The following is a 24,495-nucleotide window of genomic DNA, read 5'->3' on the forward strand; positions in this document are numbered from 1 at the left end:
CTGTAAATAAAATAAAGTGACAGTCTTGATAATATTCAGGGAGGAGGAAACTAGTGGTCCAATGTTACACAAAGTGACCGATGCAGATGTGTGAGTGTTTACATGTGTGTCAGAGTTCAAAGGTGCGTAGGGAGGGAGAGGGGAGTGGCGGCAGAGCCGGGAGAGAGTTCAGCTTTCTGACAGCCTGATGGATGAAGCTGTCCTTCAGTCTGTTGGTCCTGGCCCGAAGAGACTCTGCAGTCTCCTCCCTGATGGCAGCAGGCTGAGGAAGCTGCATTGGGTGGGTGGTATCAGCTGTTATGCAGAGGGCTTTACGGGTGAGATGTGTGCTGTAAATGTCCTGGAGGGAGGGCAGAAAGACACCAATGATCTTCTCAGCTGTTCTCACTATGTGTTGAAGAGTTTTGCGGCAGGATGCATTGCAGGCTCCAAACCACACAGTGATGCAGCTGGTCAGGATGCTCTCAAGTCTAGCTGCTTCATACTTCATACTACAATTTTGACTTGCAGTGTTTTTAGCCTTCATATGTTGATATGTTGTAAAGTTGCTTACTAAGTAATTAAATCTGAAAACTTTTTAACATGCAGTGATTGGTATCATAATCTACTAACAATTTTCAAATAGTATCCAGTCATTTAATCTATTACTTTTTTGGAGTAACTTACCCAACTCTCCCTGCTGAAAAATCCAGCTTAAACCAGCCTGGTTTGCTGGTTGACCAGCCCAGTTTTAGAGGGGTAGAGGGCATCCTCATTTCCAGCCATTTCCAGCCTGGTCTTAGCTGGTCAGGCTGAAAAATGACCAGCTAAATCCAGCCAAAACCAGCTTGACCAGCCTGGTTTAAGCTGGTTTTGGCAGGACTTCCAGCCTGGCTAGGCTGGTCAAGCTGTTTTTAGCTGGTCATGTCCCAGCCTGACCAGCTGAGATCAGGCTGGAAATGGCTTGAAACCAGAATGGCCAGAACCTCTCTAAAACCAGCCTGGTCGACCAGCTAAAACCAGCCAACCAACCTGGTTTAAACTGTTTTTTCAGTAGGGCTGTGTATAGGCCTAGCATCTAGATAGGATGTTTGAAAGAATACCTTAGGCCTATTTTAGTTATCAGCATGTATAGGCTCATTCTTCCATTTGTACGGGTAGCATTATACAATCTCCTTGAGAGCTTGAGATTTTCTCCACTGATTCCTCAGTGAATAGTTTATAAATTTAGTTAGTTAGACACTGGTGTGTGAGCGCATGACTGTCATCACCCTAAATTCCCTCAGCATGAAGTTTATTTATCACTTTTTGCCTTCAGCGTCGTTACAGAGTAAGATTAGCCATTGTAATTTGTGCTTAATACACAGTAAGTGCTGAAGAAGAAGGATTATTATCAGCTTTTCGGGGAAGTCTTTTCAAATAGTCATGACTTTGGGATTTATTTGTTAAATAATGAATGGGATTGTCCGTTGCAGATTTTATTTTGTTTTTTATAATGTTTATTTCGGTTTATTTACGTATTTTGGGCGGTTTGACATTTGACCTCAGTACTTTTTTGGATGACGTATTACGTAGTTGGAGAGGTGGCGTCGCGAAAACACGTGCGTGTGCGCGCATTAACGGCGAAAAAAACAAGTGTGAAGAGAAAACGGCAGGTGAGTTTTAATAATAACGTTACTTCGATTAATAACAAAATAACTCCAATAATATTTTGTTGTTTGTGAATTAAATACGTGTACGTCAACAGAAGCGTAAAATAATGTTAAATCAAACACTTTCATTTAGCTAATGTTAACGTTAGTTAATTAACGTTGTCTGGTGAAATTTAACGACATCCTTTATATGGTCCACCTAAATTCCTTTAGATACTTAACAGTTAATCATTATTGTATATGCTCAGATTGTTCATAAAACTGATTTTTCTTTTGATGCGTAAATGAAAGTTGTCCACCATTAAAGTGTTGTATTTTGTTGGCACAACTTGGCAGACACGTGAGCTGTTGAATAAGTTACGTCGATTAATGTAGAGATTGAAGCAATAATTGACGTATTTTTCGGTTTGAGGGTGAAACATTTATTCCTTGTCTTTAAAAAAACGTAAAAATGAAATTATTTCATACATATGGGTTGTTTAACGTTAGCTAGTTAACCTAATTAAAGTTACTGTCTTATGATATTTTGCCTGTTTAGCCTTCATCTCTTCCCGCCTAAATACTTATTCATAAAAGTAATAATTGCTAATATTTTCCATAAGAGTGTGGTCGTCTTTAATGATGCCTCTTACAGAAATGATTTGTGATTTAACGTTACAATATGAAATTCTGCAGGCTGTTTGTTCTAAATGATAATCAATCTGTACGACACCTAAAACTGTTTGCCCCCTAGATGGGAGGATAACGTTATATTTTAGTTGTTTTTAGTGAATGGGTACGTTATGTTGGTTTCGTCCTTTTTCTGGAAACGGATTTGAGGTGAAATAAAATGATCAACAAAAATGAATCAAAACAAAACTGTTATACACTTTTCAGTTGACCTGAACGAAAAGTTTTTATTAAAAAAAACAAACAAAAAAAAAACTTTGGTGATGCTGTTGGCTCTTTTGCATGCATTTTGACTTTGATCAATGCCTTAAACGTTATTGTTATGTACTGTTACAAAATAAATGAATAACAACAAACATAACTTATTAATCCTTCAAAACATTTTATTTACGCATCTAACTTCAAATGTGATGCCCAAGGTGCTGTCCAGGTTGGAATCTGTTAGGTTACAAACATGCTGTCTATAATAGGCACAGATGTAGATGTCTTTATAACACTTTCTTAAATGCAGGATGAGTGACGTGGAGTTGGTTAAGAAGATGCTGCGAGCTGTTCTTCAGAGCAGTAAGCACGGTGTGGCCATGGCCCGCCTGCAGGGAGATTACCGGGCTCTGACAGGAGAGATGATTCCCTTCCGGAAGTTTGGACATGACACTCTTGAGAGTTTTCTGCGCAGCATTCCCGGCGTTGTGCGGCTCGAACGCTCCATTGCTGGAGAGGTGATGCATTTGTAAATGGCATGTCTTATGTTTAAACAGGATGTGATGTCTTAAATGCCATAGTATAAAGATAAGGCCTTAATTAGTCTTAAATAGGCCTAAGACTATAACCGTGTTCAAAGTATACCAAGGTTTTAAAACTGTCCAAATTATCTGCTATACCATTCCTACCATTTTATTTACATTTTATAGGACAGCAGTATCTCCAGCAGAAAAGATATCCAAAGGTGCCGTTTTGTTTTTTGATCAAATGAAGGCAGCAGAAGTCAATAATTCATTTGAATTATTTAACCTGGCATGTTTACTGCTCCAAATTATTATAAATGTTTTTCGAATTAAAATATATTGTGTACAAAAGGGAAAAAGGTTTTGTTTTTTTACCCAGACATTTAAAAAGAATATATTTTAGAGCAGTAATCTCAATACTGTGATACCGTGAAACCGTGATATTTATATCCAAGGTTATCATATTGTCAGAATCTTATATCGGCCCATGCCTAGTTTTAAAATGTCTTAAATCTGCGTTTCAAAGGTCTTAAAAATGTAATCGAACCTATGATTTTTTTTCTCTCCATTTTTCACCCAGAATAAAATATGGAGAACTCAAACACTTGTGGGAATTTTGCTTACCCAGTCAAATTTTGTGGGGATTTCATTGTATAATCATCAGTTTATGACGAGTGTTGCCAGATATAGATGACTTTTCCAGCCCAAAAGCTGTCGAAAACCCGGCCAAACAAAAAATGCCTAAAATATTAGATTAGTATTTAATTTAATTTATTTAAATCGAAATCACCCACACACTGCACTTAATGTTGTGTAGATTAAAATACCTATTACAGTATATTTTACTTTTGAAATGGGGTATAAAGGTCCACGGTCTATGTAATTTAGCATGTCAAAACCAAACCAGACTTAAATGCATTGAACTTTTCTTGATTGTAGGTGATGTGTTTTGCTGGCGTGTGTGAGGAGACGGCACACATCGCACAGCTGGTCGCCCGGCAGAAGAATGTGAAGAAGACCGGCTGCTCTAAATTATTAAACTTCCAAATGAGAGCGAGGACTTCCCATCTATTTTCGCATAATGGTAACATACAAATACACAATCAAGAAGAATTTTAATAATGCAGAGGTCATTATAATAAGATAAGAAAAAAGATGATCTCAACTTTCTTTTCATATCAGTTTAGAATTGTAGAATTGAATGGATCCTTTACCCCAAATGAAAATTTACTTACTATTTACTCTCCCTCAAGTGATTCCAAACCTTTATGGGTTTCTTTTTTATGTTGAATAGAAAAAAGTTATGTTGAAGAAAGATAAAAACCTGTAACCATTGGCTTCCATAGTATAAAAAACTATATGTAAGACAATAGCATCTTTCACACGGCGATACTGGCAAATATTTGGAAAATTACCAGAATGACTTTACCAGTCATTTCAAACAAGTGCTCTTCACACAGGCAACAACGTCCAGGAATACTGGAAAAGACTGTTCACACATCCATTCCAAAATATAGTAAATTCTGAGATCATTAACCAGAAATGAGCTCTAAACGGCTGTACTTGTATTTGTAAACATAGAAGGGGTCAGGCCTTTTTTGATGGTTTTATTTTTATTTAAAGCTTTAGCATTCATGCAGCTGCTTTGTCCCAGAGACATCCAAAGGCTGAAGTGCGAACCGCAGCTAAATGTTTACACAATTGACTACATTACAAACTCTGTGGATGGATAAGTATTGTTTACAACTTTGATGAAACATATGGAGGTACAATGTTGAGATGTACATAATATGTATTTGTGCTGGCTCTCACTGACTGCTTCACCTGAACACGTGTCAAGTAACTGAAGCAGAGCTCGAACGCATCTTACAACACAGTTGCCTTTAACAAGGAACATAGAAATGTTATCTGACAAACATCTAGCAGCTAGATGTCTATGGAAAAATATTCAAAGGCTTTTATTTTCATAAACGGCACGGATGTGAATGCGTCTGAATGTTCTGATTGGCTGGAGTAGATGACTCACATCAGTAGATGTCTTTTTCTGGTAATTTTCCTTCTGCGTTCACAAAGTGCAGCATTCTGGCAAATTACCAATAGTGTTACAACTTCTGTTTCCAGAAAATTGCCAGAACTAATTTACCGATATTTTCAAAAAAAGGCCTGTTCACACATATAGACCTTTCTGAAAATTGCCAGTAATTGTCCGGAAAGGTCTGCATGTGTGAAAAGGGCTAATGACTACCACAGTTTTTTCAAAATATCTATTTTTGTGTTTAACAGAAGAAAAAAAAAACTCAAAGTCAAAAGGGTGAGTAAATATTGACAGAATTGTCATTTTTGGTTGAACCACCCCATTAATCTACATACCTCCCTTGTACGTTTAACTTTTTGACATTTGAAAATGCTAGTTTGTGTGCCCACATCCCAAAAGGGATCTTATTAAAAGGTATTATTGCTCTGGCTTTGCCCACCAAGCTTGTCTGTATATGTGGGCTGAATATCTGTGCCAGTTGGTTGCGATTGCAGGCTATTGCTACAAACTGTTTAGCATCCCGCACTCTGTCATGCAGCCCTTAGAGGTATGTGCTTGTTTATTGGTTTGGTTGAACTGTTTTGGTCTTTGCAGTCAAACCTCGCTTGTCTCTGAGGCAACCGAGCAGCATGACTCATCCCGGTCGAGGCTCTGTGACGAGTTTTTACTCTACCCAGCGGAAGCTTTACAGTACCGACCTGCCCTCCTCCAGAGCTCCAGCTTGGCAGATGAACAGGAAATCACCAGTGTGAGTGACGCCAGACAAAACACTTGATCATCAGACTAAAAGATTCTCATTAAATCCAAAAAATGTGTGATTTTAGGCCTGAGAAGACTTCAGTTGTACCCAGCAAAATCAATACAAATATAAAGACTCCACTCAAAAAGACCAGTGGGACACCAGGTAAGCATTACTTTGTGCAGTTCAAAATATTTAAAATAATCTAAGCTTAGTACCAAATCTAAAGCTTAAAGCTGCCCTTCCACTGCAAACGACATTCGGACACGACTGTCAGAATTCACCCCCTTGTGGCAGTCGCACTTAACTTTCAGTTTTGTCATGCACTATGGGAAGCTGATTCTAGTGTTGTCCAAAATAAAGTAGTGCAAAAGCAAGAGCCTTTATTCTCTGTGCGTTCACCATGGTTGAATTAATTAATTAGTAAATACTAGTAACTCATACTATTTCTCACATATTTTGGTTCTGCCCAAAAATGTCTACATTTTGGACTGAGGTGTTCTCTTTTTACTCTGAAGTACTAAGGATTAATTTTCCTCCTGGTTCTCTTATTGCAATATTAGGCTGGGCTCCTTCTTTTGAAAATTGTAGTTTGGATCAAAGCCAGAGAGTTCAATATGGAATGACTGGCAAAAAAATGTATATTGTTGATGTGGAACAAAGAGTATACACCTAAATTTGACACATGGTTTACAGAGTTTTGTAATGTATTGCACATGGAAAAGATTAGATATGAGATTGCAGGCAAACCTTTCCCAGAGATGGGTTGTGGCTGGAAGGGCATCCGCTGCGTAAAAACTTGCTGGAAAAGTTGGTGGTTGTTTCCGCTGTGGCGACCCCGGATTAATAAAGGGACTAAGTCGACAAGAAAATGAATGAATGAATTGCAGGCAAACCAAAGAAATTTTTAAAAAATTTGGAAGCCCTTTTTTGAATGTCTACAAACTGACCAATAAAAACTGAGTGGTATGGAAGATTTCACGAATCATAAAAATGTGTACAAAATTTCAATAATTGGTTATGTATAGGTATTTATATATCCAAAAACATTTTTCCAATTTATATTATTATTTTTTATCTTTTTTCCTTTCATTTTTTATTTCTTTATTTATGTATTTATCTCGTCATTTGTATTGATGTATATATGCACATATGTATATCTGCTGTATATGTAATGTACATATGTAGATGTTTGACTGGACTTGTGCATATGTGCAGGTATAGATTACTCATGGAGGAATATGATTAGGTATCTGAACAGTTGTGGATGTACTTGTGCATTTGTATTTATTGATTGTTTTAAATTTGATTTTGATTTTTGTTTGTGTTGCTTTCTTCAGCTCAGCAGAAGCCTGTGAACCGAGCAGATGTTGAGTTGGTTCAGGGTCGAATCAAACAGCTTTTGCAGAAGTACTCCAGTGGAGTCTGGCTGTCTAAAATCCCTCAGCTCTACAAGAGCATGTTTCAGGAAGAGCTTCACATAATTCAGGAAGTAGAGAAGTGGACACACATTTGCACTGTGAGAAAACTCAAATAGACAAACACAACTACAGAAATCCACCATACTTCTATGTCTAATATTTTTCCTCTTTTTAAGGTTACTTTATCAGGACTCATTATCATTAACAAAAATTGGATAAAAAAAAAAATAGGTGCAATGGTTCAATCTACTCACGGTTTGGTGTGTATCATGGTTTAAGAGTAAGGGTTTCAGTACGGTCTGGTTTGTGCTGTTTAAAAAATGGCTTCAGAAAAATTCAAACAATATACATATTTGTTGGGTAACAAAAACCTGACAATGCAACAGCTTCACACATATGACTGTAGATTTAAATGTTCTCTCATTCATTTAATAAAAATAGGTCGTTTTGAAAATTGTGTTCAAATAAAGTGCTTGAGAAAAACAAAGAGAGAAAAAGCTTAAACTTCCTCTTTTTTTTTTTTTTTTTTACATTGAGACTCCGTCTCAACCAATTATGCAGATAATAATAATCATGTCAACACATCTTAAAAATAAGGAATATGCCCGAAGCATGCTAATAGGACTTTTAATTTGCCAGTAACCTGGGTTAACTGCTTCTGGTGAACTGTATGCCAATGCAAAATTGGCACGTTTAAGGTCTGTTTTCTTTAAAAATCAGCTATCTCCACTGGCTGAGTGATATCAGATATAAAGTGTGTCTCAGACTGTACAAGAAGCACTATATTAATTGAAAATTTTCTCCGCCATGTCTTTATAATATGAGCATTTAAATTTCCCCTAGTGTATTCAATGGAGCTTCTGCGTTAGCCTGCCGATTCTGACGGGGGCATGCGAGTAAATGGCTTTTTTTGTTGTTTTACGTTTGAGCAACTAAATGAATGCCAAAGTCTATTTAACAGATTGTATTTTAATTACATTACAACATCGCTGCTGTTAAATGAACCGTATAAAAAAAAAAACCCCACAATAACAGATCACCGGAAGTTTATCAGTATAGGAACAACACTAGCTCGGCATATACCATATTGAGCTCTTTTAGAGTATTGATTAATGAATCCTTCTGTTGACATTATACTTGCATTACCAAGGCAACACCACATTTTTATTAACAATAATTCAGAATCTACGGACATTTTTTGCTGTTTCTGTGGAGAATTTTGTAAAAAATATAAATAAATTTGCGGATTTGTGCAGAATGATTTTAAGAGTATAATAACAAAAAATGTAATTTATGAAATCAAAAAATAATACATTTTTAACTTTAATTTAATGTTCACAATACAAATCCAGTTAGAACGACTTATTTTGTAAACAAAGCAAGTCTCTTATATAAAATCTCTTCTAAAAGACAGAACATATTACAAACTATTGTACATATATCATATGAACATTTTAATGTTTTTTTTAATATTATATTAAAATAATATCAGTGAAATGAATTTAAAAAGTGAATACTCATTTAAACAGATTTCCACAATTAAATACATATTATGGATTAAAAATCTGGATTTATCTACATGCAGATTCTGTTTGGGCCTACTTATCAGCACTATCATAGTGAATAAAACTTAGGCAAGTCAATATTAATAATGCATATTCTTAACTACACATCACAGGGCGCACCGAACCATGGGAGGACAATGGGACGATGCAATTTGTTTATTTATTTTTTACTGAGAACCATTGCTTCCCTAATATATACATGGTTCATACAGTCATGGAAAAGTCATGGATACTTGACATGGCATTTTCTACACCTGGAAAAGTTTTGGAATAACAGAAAAACCCTCATAGTTTTAGTAAAGTCATGGAAATTCATTTAACAAATATCTGTACTGTATACCTAAATATAGGTTCGTTTTCTGTACTTCTTTTCAGTCACATATTCTCACATTATTAGTGCCGTTTAAGCATTATTTAAATAAATTTTGCTTACATATAGCAATAAATTTAAACTAAAAAAATTGCTGTGTGTTTTTTGTAATATGGTGTAATAAGTTTAAATGTGCATTGGTTTTTATTATTATTTATTATGTATCTGTAAGCGTTTAAATTTACTTGAAAGTTTTGGGAAAAGTCATGAAATTTTAGAAGTAAAAATGTGTATGAACCCTGTATATAATTTAATAATATTAATATTTAATAATAAATAAAAAAGAGAAATAAGGCCTTCACATATTAACATCCTTCAGTGTTTGACTATAAATGAATAAAAGCTTGAATTAACAAATATGCAATAAATAGTCAAAAAAATGTGATGGTCACTATAAAACCTCTTACAGAAAAAGTCCTTGTATATTTTTTTAAATGTCAAAATGAACGCTCACCTTGAAATGACACTAAGACAAATAAAAAAAGTACACTGTTTTATTAGGTGTTTTAACATGTTTGTTTTATCTGTCCTCAGGTTGAGAAGCCAGGCAGCAACAATATAGTGGACCGTCTGGTGTATCCTGTCTTGGAACCAGTCCCAAAAGCAAGCCCTGTGCCAGTTAAATCACCATGCAAGCAGTCTCCTAACACTGCCTTGTTAAAACAGCCAACACTTACTCAGAAAACTACTCGCACTTTCAGAACTCTTGCTATTAACATCCCCCAGTCAACCCCCAAACCCCAGACACCCTTGAGTCCAACATCACCTAACTCCACCATGATTGATTTTACTCTCTCTGAAACACCCAAAACTCAGTCCCTCTCACCTATCACCCCTCCCTCCACTCCACCAGCTCACCAGCCTCTGACTACAGAGCTCAAGCAGAAGTTGCGGCAGCTGCTCAATAAATACAGCCAGGGCCTGTGGGCTCATGGACTTCCTCAGCTTTTCCAGGAGGCATTTGGGTAGGAAAATGTTGTATGTTGCCTGCTTTTCACTTTGCAATGGATACTTTAAACAGAGGACTGATGCAAACTGTTTAAATTCAGTGTAACTCAGCTTACTATGATTGGTATCCAAACTAAACGTATACAGTAAATTTATACATATAATATTTATTAGCATGCTTTTTTTTTTTTGTACTGCTGCACTCATGTACTGCTGCTCCAGTCTCAGAAAACTACTCATATATGGAAGGAAAATATTCATTGGCATAAATGTGAAATTACTGAATTACACTCAAAAACCTGAGAAAAACACTGTTTAGATGGCACTTGGAGGTTTTTGCATCTAAACTTAAATTTATTATTTACTTGCGTTTTCATAATTTAATTCAATTTAATAATGTTCTGGCATAAGAAATTATATCTCTAACTTTAAGCAAGATTAATTGCATGCATGTTTGTTTGTGTGTGTATACATGCATGTGTATATACAGTTAAAGTCAGAATTATTAGCCCCCCTGTTTATTTTTTCCCTAATTTCTGCTTAACGGAGAGCAGATTTTTTCAACACATTTCTAAACATAATAGTTTTAATAACTCATTTCTAATAACTGATTTATTTTAGCTTCTGAATGTTTAAAGTAACATTTAAAGGCTTAACTCAGTTAATTAGGTTAACTAGGCAGGTTAGGGTAATTAGGCAATTTATTGTTTAACAGTGATGTGTTCTGTAGACTTTCGGAAAAAAAAATTAGCTTAAAGGGGCTAATAATTTTGTCCCTAAAATGGTGTTTAAAAAATTTAGAACTCCTTTTATTCTAGCTGAAATAAAACAAAATACTTTTTTCCAGAAGAAAAAAATATTATCAGACATGTGAAAATGCCCTTGCCCTGTTACATCATTTGGAAAATATTTAAAAAAGAAGAAAAAAAATCAAAGGGGGCTAATAATTCTGACTTCAACTAAATAAATAAATGATGAAGACTATATGGTGTTATTTTAAATTTGATAGTAAAATTTGTGTATCTAAATATTGCTAGACTTGCAGGAAATCAAAAAGCACTGTATATTTTAATTTTACAGTACTGTTGCTTACTGCATTTCTCAATGCTTGTGATTGGTTTATTATATTTATGCAGATGCACACCCTTACAAAATCATCCCAATGTATCGGAAATTATGAGTTCTATGCAAAAAGACCTATTTATGTTATCTAATGAAATTGTGTGTTCAATATCACAGCGTATCTCAGAAAAATAAAACATTGCATAATCAGTTTTTTAAATATCCTGCAGCCCTAAAACAATGCAATAACATTTATTTTATGAAACTTTCTTTTTAGACTGCATTTAGCATACAATAAAAAAAAAAAATTTGTAATTTTACATTTTCTCTCTTAATTTGAACTTAAAAATAATATTTCAAATTCATTATATGTTTTTCTTTTTTTTTGGCAGAACTGTATTTCTATTTTATTCTTTATTTATTTTTAAATATAGAGCAACTTAACTCTTTAAAAAGTTAAATCATACCAATTCCAATCGTTTGTGTGATTTAAAAAAAAAAATTATTCCATATCAGGCTAGGTCTGGGAGATTAATTGAAAATTAATTAAAATGGACACTCAGAACCAATAACTGATCAAATTTTTATTTACTGTACAAAACCTGTCAATAAACTATAAGTGCAAAACAAATAAAATAAATTAAATGAATTGTTTATTAATCGTAATCAAGTTAAAATGTTCAAATCAATGTGATTTTTGATTTTAGGTCAAATCGCCCAGCCCTATAGCAAGCATCCACATAAACAGTAAACCGTTTTTTTGATTACATGATGGCCATTGTTTATTTTTTTCCATCACAGTGGGCATCCTCTGAAATAATTCAATTTCTGTTCTTGTGTTTCAGCTGTGCATTTCCACAATATGTCCTGGAGGATCTGTCTCTGTTGGCAGATACATGTATGGTTGAATACCCGATGCCAGACAATCGAAAGAGAGCCATACTCTACACACTGCCATGCCAGGTGCAGACGCAGCCCCGTTCTCGCCCACCACCATTGGTCCTACCCTGCACCAGCAACCCGCATGTTCCTCCACTGATTATCCCAACCGCAGACTTTCACTCGGTTTTTGTGATCGAGATCAACAGCACCAACAACGTTGTAGTCAGGTAACACAGACAAAAGCAGTACTGTACTATTAATGCATAATGCATCTCTAGTGCATCTGCTTTGTTTAAAATTGTGGATGTTTTTTAGGTTTGCGGGGGAAGGCTACTCTAAATCTCTTGAGGTGATGGAAGAGGAGATGCAAAACTTCTATAACAATATTGGAGCAGGACTTTGTCTTCTTTCACCAAAAATTGGACAACTCGTGGCAGTAGCTAGTAGCGATGGTGCTATGCTGAGAGCTCAAGTCCACCAGCTCTCAGAGGACAAAGTTAAGGTAGTACAGAGATTTTTTTGCCACTTATAAAAACAGACTTGCTATGGTGGCTCGAGAAAGCCAAAATACTGTCATGCTACATTAACTACTTCTTCTTCTTCCATCTTCTTCTTCTAAAGCCCTGCTCACACTGTGAGATTTCAGACACGATTTTGTCATCTGAAACAAATTTGGTAAATCCTAAAAGATTCCTGAAATCCTGGGCTCAAATCTGTCATATTTGATCGTTGTTTTGACATGTTCACAGACAGCCGCTTAGTGCCCGTTGTGATCAGATTTTGCCTCCCATGAAGTTCTGGCAGTGTCAGAAGATTTCAGACAAACTCCTGCAGTGTGACAACAGCTTTGAGCGTAGGGTTGGGCGATGTTGACTAATTTGGCATCGTACAATGTCTAATGTGAAACATTGCAATGTACGATGGCATTGTCGTAGGTGGGGGGTGGGGGTCGTTGTTAAATATAAATTATTTCGTAACGAATTAATTAATTGTAGCCTACGGTTTTCACTACCTGACCCACATGATTTTTGCTTTACCCATAACCAAACCGTAAATAAATAAAGATACACCCACAGCTGGTGAAGGAGGCGAGAGTTTGTTTGGAGTTCACTGTAATTTATGTTGTGATTGATGATGACTTCCTTATTATTATTATTATGAGAAAATAATAACAAGATGCTAGGGCTCGACTGTTTTGGTCGCATATGCACCTGAAATTTTATCTATGCTACCTTAAAATATATTTGGTAGCATTTGGGCGAGTGCGTACATTTTCACTGTTTTCACTGCAAAATCCTCATTGTGTGCGCGGATTTAAGAGACATTTATGCAGAATGCATCTGTGCACCTAAAAAAGCCAAACGCAGCGATTAGGAACAGAATAAAACTGTTATGTGAACTTGAAGTAAAAAAAAGTCTTCAATGTTTGCCCCACTTTTGTGCTCTTCTTATTGGCCCACTGCTCTAGAACTGAATGTGAATTATTGGTTAATATCAGCTGTCAATCACTCAGTCAATGTCTTCTGCCTTCAGATGACAGGAGCTACAGCTGCGAAAATGTGAAGCGGTGAAGATGAGAGAATGAAAATAACACTGACAGATTGTTTTAGAAACCACCTAAAGTTACTAATAATGGCACATCTTATTAGTGATCATGTGCTGAATGTTGCAGTTTGCAGTTTTCCAAGAGTGGATCAAAGACTTCCAGTGGCTTCAAGGCCGCTATGAAAATTACTAAAGCCATTCACTGTAAAGTCTGTGGGACGGGGTTTACAGGTAACAGCGTTTGCCACTGAATCTACACATTTTAAGCGTGAGAGGTGCTGTATAATCCTTCATTTAATCCTCACGATGCTGTCAGCCGTGCAAGCGGCAGCTATATGTAAAATTTAGCACAGCTCATGAAAAGAGTGTTATTGCTATTAAGATGACATGCAAATAATAAGTTATATATCAATATGAATGTGGGGAGGGGCGATGGATCGCAATGCCGGCTCAGAATAGTGAAGTTTGTCGGCCATCGGCGATGGACGATGGCATCATCTATCGGCCCAACCCTGGATGAGCGTCAACTCAAGAACCAATAGCTCTGAATTTGATGACGCAATCCATGCGACAATTCAAATGACCGCGAGGAAATGTCAAAACTGATTATTTCTTCCTGGTTTTATTATTGAGATACGCCGTGTTGCACAATTGTCACTTCATTTTCTGTGGGGAATCAATTCAGAATGCGGGATATTGAAAGTCATGGGTGGATGAAGTCAAACTCCGAGGGCGTTCTCTTTTGTGTTTGGTGCGTCTTCATTGTTCAGTCTGACTTTGACAGATGAGATCTTGCAATGTGACATGAGAGCCATGTTCATGCAGTCTGACATGCTACAATCATTCAGGAATATAAAAAATCGCACCATGTGAGCCAGCCTTAAGTTAATACATTTAAAGAAAATGAGGGATTTATTAGCATGCTGTTAAACCCTGTACTACAGAAAAGCTCAATGACCAAACAAGGTGTCAAATGCTGCTCAAAGTACCAGCATAACAATTCTGAACTTGCAGTATAAGAGAGCTTAAATTTTAGGAGGGGAAACTCTGGATTGTAATAAAACTTAATGGCATTATTAAACTTCAAAAGCTGATTATTTCATTAATTAAATGTGAGATGAAAGTGCTTGGAGTCAAAACGCTTGTTCGAATGTAAAACCCTTCCAAACGTATTGTCTTTCCACAGTGTTTCACCTGTTTTTCACATTCGTGCTGCAATATTAGCAAAGTTCCGTTTCAATTTAAACTAGTTCACCAAGAAACACAGAAAACTGTACCAAACTTGAACACTTCACACAGGATTTTGCAGTGCTTCTTGATTCTTTGTTATTTAATGTTTTTAAACACATCAATCAACTGGATAGTGGTACCAGTGAATTTGAATTCAAATAAATGTGTTTGCTTTGAATGTTTTCTTGTTTCATGTTGTTTTATGGAAAAATACTTCTATAAATTAGTTTTCAAGCCGTACTGTATATCTTTCTCTAAATGGCAAGTAAATGCTTGAGTGAATTTACAGAAGTCAATTAGCATCAGATTTCATTCAAATTCTTTCTTTTTTAGGTTTACTTTTTGGATCACGGCTTCTTTGATCTGGTCAGCAGGAAGACAATTTTCCAGCTGAGGGATCAGTTCATGACTCTTCCCTTCCAGGCAACCACATGTCAGCTTGCAGGTAGTATTCATGAGAGTTCTGTATTGTATGTGTGATATAGTATTAAGTTGATTTGTACTTCTGTGTGAAGTAATTGCTGTACACTATTGCTGTGTTCTGTCTGTGCTGCTTTGGCAATACCAGTGCTATCAATAGCTGGTAGGCAGTGTAAACCTGTAGTGCAATGTGATGCTACTTTAGAAGTAGCTCATGCTCGCACTCATTTAAGGAAAGTGGTGGAAACTGCCAAAGTGTCTTTGCCTTGGTGATGTTTACAAACCAACCAATCACAAGTTTTGCGCTCTGACATGTAGTTGCATCTTTTTTTTTTAACCACATGAGCTCAATTCAGCAGTATAGTTTGGCCTTTATCTAATATAATTAGTTTTTGTGCTTGTTTTTTTACAGGGTTCATATTATGGCTTGACAATATATCATTTGAGCATCATTATTGCAATGTGTGTATCTAAAATAGTCACATCGCAGGATTAGATTATAATATTTATTAAAGATTTTAAGAAAAATATTTCAGCCTATTAAACATTATTTATAGTATTTAAAAAAATTATTTATACAGCGATGACCTTGTTGTATTACATTGTATTTTTTCAATTTCTGTTGTTGAATACTGTTAGACTCCCCAAAAAGCCAGAAAGCACTGTTTATGTATTTATATATGCTTGTTTTTTATTTAAAAATTTTTGTGTTTGATTATTAAAAAACCCTTAAGTTCAGCGCGAAGCGGAGTGAATACGGTAATAAGTCCTGTTGCTGATATTTTACTCATTATCCAGCTTGACAAACGGGCCAATTTAGCAATAGCTTGTTTACCTTTAGAGCGTCAACTATGAAGATAAAACTGAGCTTTTTCGCGGTGTCTGACGCTGAGCAGAGCTCTTAGTAAGGGACCGTCAGAAAGGGCTTCCTATTTTATTTTATTTTTTTTAAAAACAAAATCAACTTAACCCCGCTGAGAAAAACATGTCATTTTTTTACAAATATGCAGCGTTTTAACCCTCTAATGCTTAATTAAAGTTTTAGACATGTAAATACACACAATTACCAGTAAAACAAAACATTTAGTTTGTAAAACACGCAATGAAGTCTAACAATCCATTCAAATGTAATTTGCCGATGCGTCACTGGTAAATCTGTTTGAGATTATATGTCATTAAAATTATTTTACTTACCCAATTCAAAAATAATTTAACTTGTTTTATGCAAACAATCACTTCATTTTGAGTTTTTTTTTTTTCAGAAAACAAGACATAATTTCTTATGCTATTTCATGTGCCTAGTAAGTATCTTGATTTACAAATATTTAGATATTTAAATTAAAAACAGAACAAAACTACTTAGTTTTTTATTTTGTTATTTTATTAAATTTTTTTTTTTATTATAACCGCTCAGGGATGAGCTTTTTTGAATAAAAAGCCCATTTTGTCGGCCATTATATTTATTTTTATTTGTTCTTCAAAGCTGGAACAATCTTTTATCTTTTTATTTCTTTAACAATACAACATGGAACGACAGTCAAAAACTGTATCACTGTCTCTTTCTCTCTTCAAAACCTGTATATGACATAATCAGTCAGCAATAAGCAAAGGCATTATTAAAGCATACAATAACAATATAAACATTTTTTTTTAATTGGAAACATAAATGCGATAAATGAATAATGGTGACCATACATAATATTCTGAAATTTGCATAATCAATATGCATTAAAAATGGCAGTGGGTTGGATAGTAAATGAACTAAATGGATAACCGATGTTGTGTTAGTAAGGAAGGGCCGTCGACCATAATTGCTGTTTTGAAATTTGCATAATAAATTTGGCTCTAACATGCTGTAATAAATTCTAAATTTACCATGTGTACGTAGACATTACATGAAACATCATGTCATGAATATTTACCTGAAAGCTCTTTTTAAACGTAGTATTTAAAATGTGTATGAACCCTGTTTTTTTAGGTCTGGAACCATTTAGCACTGATCCAGTTGTTCTGAAGACTCTGCAGTCATTAGCTGTCGGTCGATCGCTGCTGGCTGAGATTGTGGAGCGAGAAGATACGCCACTTGTTGTGCTGTATGACACTTCAGAAAACGATGATGTCAATGTGACCGCTATGTGCCTGAAGGCCCTGCAGGATAAGTCCATGGAGAATCCTCTACAGGTCTGAGTTTACAAAAAAATTATATGATTAAAAATTGAATAACTAAATACATAATGTGCTTTCCTCTGTCTTCGCTCTTCAGGTGAACAGTGTATATACAAACGTGTGCGTCACAAACGTGTGCTCTGATGGCAGTGTTTACTGTCAGTTGCCTTCTCGAGGCCAGGCCAAACTCAAAGACATCATGGACAAGATTGAGGCACATTTCATCTCTCAGGTAAAATTGTTCAATTCAGCGATTTTGAGATTATTGTTTGGAGGTTTATATGACTCTAAGGATTACATGTTGTTTATTTGTTCGTAAGTTAACATGGGAGCTGTTGGTGTCCAGACCATTCTGCGGGAAAGTGTGTCTAGCCAAATACAAAGGCAAATGGGCAAGAGCAGAGGTGAGTTGTTCTGCGTTTTTCTCTATCACTATCAACTCTCCACATAATCATTTAATTTAAATTAGGTCAACGTAGTATATCAAAATAGAATCTAAACTATATTTCAAAAGTTCACACTTAGCTGATGATTGATTATTAAGTTTGTTTGGCATGCTATCCCGGGAGAGAGTCCTGAGCTCATAAGATCCTCGAGCCCAGGGCTCCATCCCGTTTGCAAGGCGAGAGGGGAGTTAGAGCTCAGGTAGATCTCGAGAACTCCCCTGCTGTAGTAGCTAATGAACAGATAATGGTTGGTCTTAAGAGATAACTACTCACTAGGAGCATGTCTATGGTGCCAATTTGGATTAGTCAGTTAAATTAAGTTGCATGTTTTTGGACGGTGGGAGGAAATTGGGAAACCCGGGGGAACGTGAACGCGGAACGTGTAAACTTCACACAGAAACGTTGGCTGGCTTGGTAAGGACTAGAACCAGTGACGTTCTTGGTATGAGGCAACAGTGCTAACCACTGGGCCACCGTGCCACCCATCTAAGAAAGGAGGAGGAGTAGGGGTGGAAGGGGGGATTCTTCAAAATGAAGATGGCTGTTATATGGAACTTAGAGTATTTATAGTGGCTTAGGAATCATCTGATTGCTGAATCATAAACTGCAGGCAATCATAAGCACGTGATCCTCTTGAAAATGCTGCATTTGAATACTTTAAATGTGCCATGTTTGATTTTCAAACCCATATAACATGTTTTTTTATTCATGATACAGTGTTGTTTTACAGTAAAGGCTGCTTGAATCAAACTCATGTCTGCATATGACATTGCATTGCTTTATTACATGCATTTTGGAATGCAATGTGCCACTCCTTCAATAAAAATATAATGAAATGTGTTTGTAAAATTGTTGATAACAAGAGAAAATCATAAGGAACTTCATGTGTTTTTAACTAGAAAAATAGCTCATTGGTTTAATGTGTGAAAACAAAGGTATATCAATGTAAATTTGAGCACCTATCGTTTTTATACATTACTGTTCATGTAATCTAAACTCATGTCTTTATATTACAGTACATTTTGCTGATCCAAATATTTTTTCATCATTGTAAAGGCCTAATGTGATTCACTAATTTATTATTATTATTATTTTTGTATGTCTATTTTTAATTTTATTTGAATGTTGGTTGCATCTGTGTTTAGATCATTAACCTTCATGGCAGTCACGTGTTAGACATCTTGTTTTTGGATCTGGGGCTTCCTGCTTCTCTGGAGGTTAGTGAGCTCAGAGAGATCCCGCCGATCTTCCTCAAAGAGCTCATCACCATACCACCTCAGGTACACGGAGACACCTTGCATTCATTTCCATCCATCAATTATCACAACTGTACATGTTTGCTGCTTCACATTAAAGGCCCATGCACACTGGACGCTTTTTGTCCGCATTTTCTGTCAACGTTTAACGCCTCGTGGTTAAATAAAGGGCGCTAATGTGATCATGCACACCAATGCACAAAATGCCAGGCTTAAAAGCGTCATTTTTAATATTTATTTGACGGCTTGGTATCGCTGATGAGTGTGGGCGGGGGTGAGAGCCGCAAGAGCCCAATAGACCAAGTTTTTACAAGTGTGGAGTCTTGTGAAGGAGCTCCAGATGGAAACATTGTTTTGTGTTTACCTTATGATTAAAGTTGTTGCACGTCCACCGGTTCCTGCCTATGAATGAGCAAGTTTTAACTGTTTGTGCTTTAAGGTAGTGTTCAGAAAAAAACAAAACACCTGCAGAGAAACTTGACACAGAGGAACACAAAACCTTCTCAACGCAGAAGTAAAAACCAACCCTAAGTCTGCTTAATGAATGAAAATGCATGTTTCTTCCTTTGTAGGCTATAAAGTGTCTTCTGGAGGATCTGAATGTGGACAGGGCTGTTTGGCCTCCTGAAGCTGTCCTGTGGTTGAGAGAGACTGTGCACAACAAAGCTCCCAGTTGCATGAAGGTATTTATCATCAAGTTATTGTTATCTCCTTAGAGATGTACAGTCAAACTAGAAACTTTTTCAGACACTAGATGGAGTTTTAATTTTTATTTACTAGTGGGTGCAGGATACTATGGTGTATTTATGTAAGTGAGGATAGATGACAAAGCAGTGTAAACTATGATGACACATACCCAAAAATTCTTCATACTAGGGCTGGGCAATATTGGAAAAACAATTATCATGATATCATGTCTCATATAATTCGATATCGATAAATATTGTATATATTTTTAACAATCCATCTAAGTATATTTTATTTTAATTTACTAATATTACTAAGGCAAATAGTTGTAATAGTCATTGATATGATCTCTTTATAATAAAATAAAATTAAGTGTTAAAGAGACTCTTAAACTTGATGAATAGAATGTTATGAAGTGTGTGCAATGGTAAAAGGTAGATCAACATCTGTAAGGTGTGAATAATAATGATACAGTAAACCTTAAACTATGTCAACAAAACAAAAGATGATAATCAAATCTGAACTTTCAAGTAAAGGAACTAACGATCATTATTCAAATACATACTGCAACAAATAGTGAAGTGATGCACAAGAAAAGAAGCCAAAAAGCCACTATAGTGACATTCTTGCATCCCTTTTTATTTACAATCTACTCACTGCTGCTATAAAGCACTCATTTACACGTGTGTTGTTATTCTGACCTGAAGTGACAAGCGCGAGTGCGTGGTTTTCTTCACCTTTTTTATGGCATTTCTGGTAATTTTTGGTCTGACTGTCGAACTCTTTCGGTCATTTAGTGAAAGTTCCTGCACAAAACAGAATGTCGCAATGTACACTGTATTGTTTGTGTTTAGATAGTGAAGCTTGATGAGACCAGGACTGTGCACATTTACCTCTTCTGTGGCAATGAGGCTCAGGACATTCATGACAGTGTAAACCGCCAGCTCGCCTCATGTCCTTTCTGGAAGCAAGACGTCTACGCCAACAAGATAAACAAGGCTTCTGAACTGTTCTTACCTGATGCAGGAGAACCTTCCGGTTCATCTCCTGCTCCATCTAATGCCCTCACACTGCCCCCTCAGTTGAACTTACCACTGGTTGGGCAGAATATGGATGTGTTTGTGTCTGTCGCATGCCATCCCGGACACTTTGTGCTGCAACCATGGCAGGATCTGTACAAGCTGGTGGTGCTGATGGGAGAGATGGTTCTGTTTTACAACAAACAGGAAGTCACCCCAGTCGATATCCAGAAGAATAACGTCTATGCTGCCAAGATTGACAACAAGTGAGATCTGAATGGTATCTCAGATCATAGTTATTTCATATTCTACAGAAAATGATTTACTCTCTTTTTGTTGTGATCTTTCTCTTTATTTATAGCTGGCATCGTGTTTTGGTTAAGGGGCTCCTGACCAATGGCTTGGTGTCTGTGTATGAACTGGATTATGGGAAGTACGAATTGATCAACTATACCCAGCTCCAGCCGCTCATCGAGGAGTTCAGGCAGCTGCCGTTCCAGGGCATTTCTGCTCAGCTGGCTGGTAAGAGACAAGCTGGAGCCCACTAGAGCTAAAATAGTATTGCGTTTTAAAAGATTTTACTTTTTTTGCTCTGAAATTGCCCAAAGGGATGGTTTACTCATACATTTTGGCTTACTCTTACTCTTGGTTTACTCTTACTTAATTTAAATTATGGTTTACTCATAAATGTAAATTTCCTGCTAATGTACTCAAGACATCAAATATGATGTCCCCCCAAATATGACAAATATTTCCCCCCACATCAAATATGATGAACCATATTTAGCTATGTGCAACAAACAAAACATAATAAAAATGTTTGCAATTCAATTTATAATAACACTGTTATACAGTTTCTTTTTAATGGGTTAAAGTAGAAAAAAGACTGTTGAAATAAAAAATAAATCCACTGTCTCTTACTTTTAAGCTATTCAGGAGCCTTGTGCACCCACTGACAGGTAAAATCTGCTTCTCTCTCTAGTTTAAGTTCAAAGCAAACTTGAATGCCAATGCATTTTATATAAAATAGCCTATGTAATTTAGCCTAATGACATCATCAGATTAAAAATATAATCAGCAAATGAAAAATAACAAAAAATGAATAAAAACAGACGATATTTCTTCCATCTGGGCTAGCCCACTTGGGACCCACCTGGGATGGCCAGTATTATTTATGATTATACTTTACATTTAAGGGCAGTAGTTTTCTTTCAACTTTTTAAAAACAGCGCCATTTTTAACTAACCTTTAAAATTACATTTAAATTTAAAAGTTGACGTTTTATTTATCTTTTTTTTACCTGTGTGTTATGGTTCAAACTATTTTAGTTTGAAGTGGCTGACGATAATAAATATTCATAATAATAAGAATTAATCTGCCACGTTTGTGAACTGTGCAGAGCTGTAGCCGCTTAATTATGCCTACTATGTATTTTAATAATAGTCATTATGGTGGTACTTGAAGAGACAATTTTTTGAGGTGGTACTACGTAAAACACTGGCCTCCGTAATTTAGCCTAATGACAACATCAAATTAATAATATAATCAGCAAATGATAAATAAATAACAAAAAAAGGAATAAAAACACAATATTTCTTAAAATTAAAAAGATTACAAGTTAAAAATGTGTCGATTGTTTAAATAAGGCAAATGCATTGATTAACCATTACTTATGGTGTACATATATTTGACTGCCAGTTTAGACCAGTCATTTCGTCCTCTCTGGGTATATAGTAAAGTTTTTCTGAGTCGTTTAGATTAAGAATAAATTATTTAATGTTTCTCACTCTCGTGACTGTGCGCAGTCAGCTGCGACGCCAAGCGAAAGAAAGCCTAAGTGAAAAACTAATACAAAAACGCATACGATTGACAAAAGCTTTATAAAGCAAAAGCTGAATCCCGGACATTTTAGGAGATTTAGAAACCTGGACGGATGAATTTTTTAATTGCCAAAAAGGTGCATCTCTGTGGGCGTGCAGAGCATGTGAGACTGTCTAGGAGCGTTGACTGTCTCGTGCGCACAGAGGGAAATGGGTAAACGAGTGATTTTCTACTACTTAATAAATCGTGGATGCTTGGTTATATTAGGCGGATACAAAATAGTGTAAAGGGATGATTATAATAGAAAAAAAAATGTGTCACTAAATATATTTGGGCAGCCGTTAATATACCTAGGTGGCCTGCCCGAGTAAAGTCTACGTGTGCGAAGCTCCTTGTACAATGCAAATCAATGGCTACCAGTACCTTGAGAGTCAAAACTAAATGAATATCTATGGATCCTGACTGATAACATTGAAGACTTGAAAAGTTAAATGATTGGTTTGTGCAAGAAACTGAACATTTACAGCATAATTGCCTGAACATTATATCTATAATCAGTGAATTAAATCAATAACGGTAGGAAATTAGTTAAAAGAAGAATATTGTGAATCTGTATCCAAGTTCAGGATGGATAATCCAGGGTGTTCACAGGGTGTTATGCCTTAAAGTCTTAAATTTACTGAAATATCGTGTTGTAAGTCTTAATTGTACGCAGGCCTTTTTTGTATATGTAAAAATACCGGGTCAACACTCATCCAATCACCAATTGTCATCTCAATAAAACTCTATTACCCAGACGGTTTAATTGTCTTTCTTACAATAACATGTTTAAAAGGTCTCCATGCACTTATTATAGGCTTACAGTTTACGGGTGGAAAAAAAAAAACTAAATTAGGTAGAATTTTTTTTTCTACTATTTTTCCATTAGAAAGAAAACCTTAACCCTGTATAAGTCTGAAATTTCATTCACAGTGGTCTTAAAAAGATCCTAAAATCAGCCTTAAACCAAATAGATGCAGTTACAATCCTTGCGATTATGAAAAATATCAAATGCATTATAAATATCTACAGTAGCATACCTCAGAAGTTATAACACATTTTTGTGTGGAATGCTTGTTTTCAGATGTCAAGCAAGAGGTCTGGTGTGAGGAAGCGTCCATGGTGTTTCGAAACCATGTGGAGAAAAAGCCTCTGGTGGCCCAGATCGAGTCTGTTGAGGAGGGCGAGTGGCCCTGGGAGCGCAAAATCTCAGTCTACCTTGTGGACACCACACAGGAGAACAAGGACATCTGGATCCACAACATTATGAAGGAGTTTTTAGATGAGATCAGCAGAGATGCTTGATACTCTCAGAACTGCACTTTCCCAGAACATTTGCTGAAACCTTGACCCAGAAGACGTGTTTGGTGGACGCATGTCATGTTAGCTCATTTTATTTTTGTACGTTCCTAAGTTAACAGTTGTCGTTCTGAGCGCTAGTGGGAAAGAGACTTTATTTTTTGCCATTAATAATAATATGTCAGTGCCATAATAAATTGTTACCTGAACATCTACCCTTACTGTCTTTGCAATAGGGTCATTTGTCTGAGTTTGATTTGCTTTGCTTTTGTGACAGACACTAATACTTTTGCATCGTTTGTACTTTTTGATTTTGCACTTTGGTTTGTTTGCTGTGTTTTAATGTTTTAACAAGGAAAATGTCCTGATTGTTAAAGAACGTTTGTGTTTAGGTGTTCAGGTTTTGTTGTATTAAAAAAAGACACGACACACTTGCGCGACTGTCGTTTTTCACTGCAGCACAAAACAGCCTTGAGTTTTGAGGAAAGCCTCTGATTGGTGGGAAGAATGAAAAGCGTCA

General features: G+C 36.0%; 1 protein-coding gene across 2 annotated transcripts; it reads left to right on the forward strand.

Annotated features, from left to right (window-relative positions):
• Positions 1 to 1,556: 1,556 nt before the first annotated feature.
• Positions 1,557 to 24,404, forward strand: tdrd7a (tudor domain containing 7 a). Of its 2 annotated transcripts, none has more exons than XM_073931960.1 (18): positions 1,557 to 2,730; positions 2,812 to 3,019; positions 3,965 to 4,109; positions 5,655 to 5,808; positions 5,885 to 5,964; positions 7,140 to 7,318; positions 9,690 to 10,120; positions 12,011 to 12,274; positions 12,363 to 12,549; positions 15,156 to 15,267; positions 17,221 to 17,423; positions 17,506 to 17,640; positions 17,729 to 17,812; positions 19,000 to 19,134; positions 19,683 to 19,793; positions 20,652 to 21,082; positions 21,178 to 21,338; positions 23,761 to 24,404. In XM_073931960.1, the coding sequence occupies exons 1-18, from the start codon at positions 2,642 to 2,644 to the stop codon at positions 23,979 to 23,981; spliced, it is 3,330 nt and encodes a 1,109-aa protein (XP_073788061.1). In that variant the 5' UTR covers positions 1,557 to 2,641; the 3' UTR covers positions 23,982 to 24,404.
• The last annotated feature ends 91 nt before the right edge of the window (positions 24,405 to 24,495 follow it).

Source organism: Danio rerio, chromosome 1 (assembly GCF_049306965.1).
Source record: "Danio rerio strain Tuebingen ecotype United States chromosome 1, GRCz12tu, whole genome shotgun sequence".
NCBI lineage: Eukaryota > Metazoa > Chordata > Actinopteri > Cypriniformes > Danionidae > Danio > Danio rerio.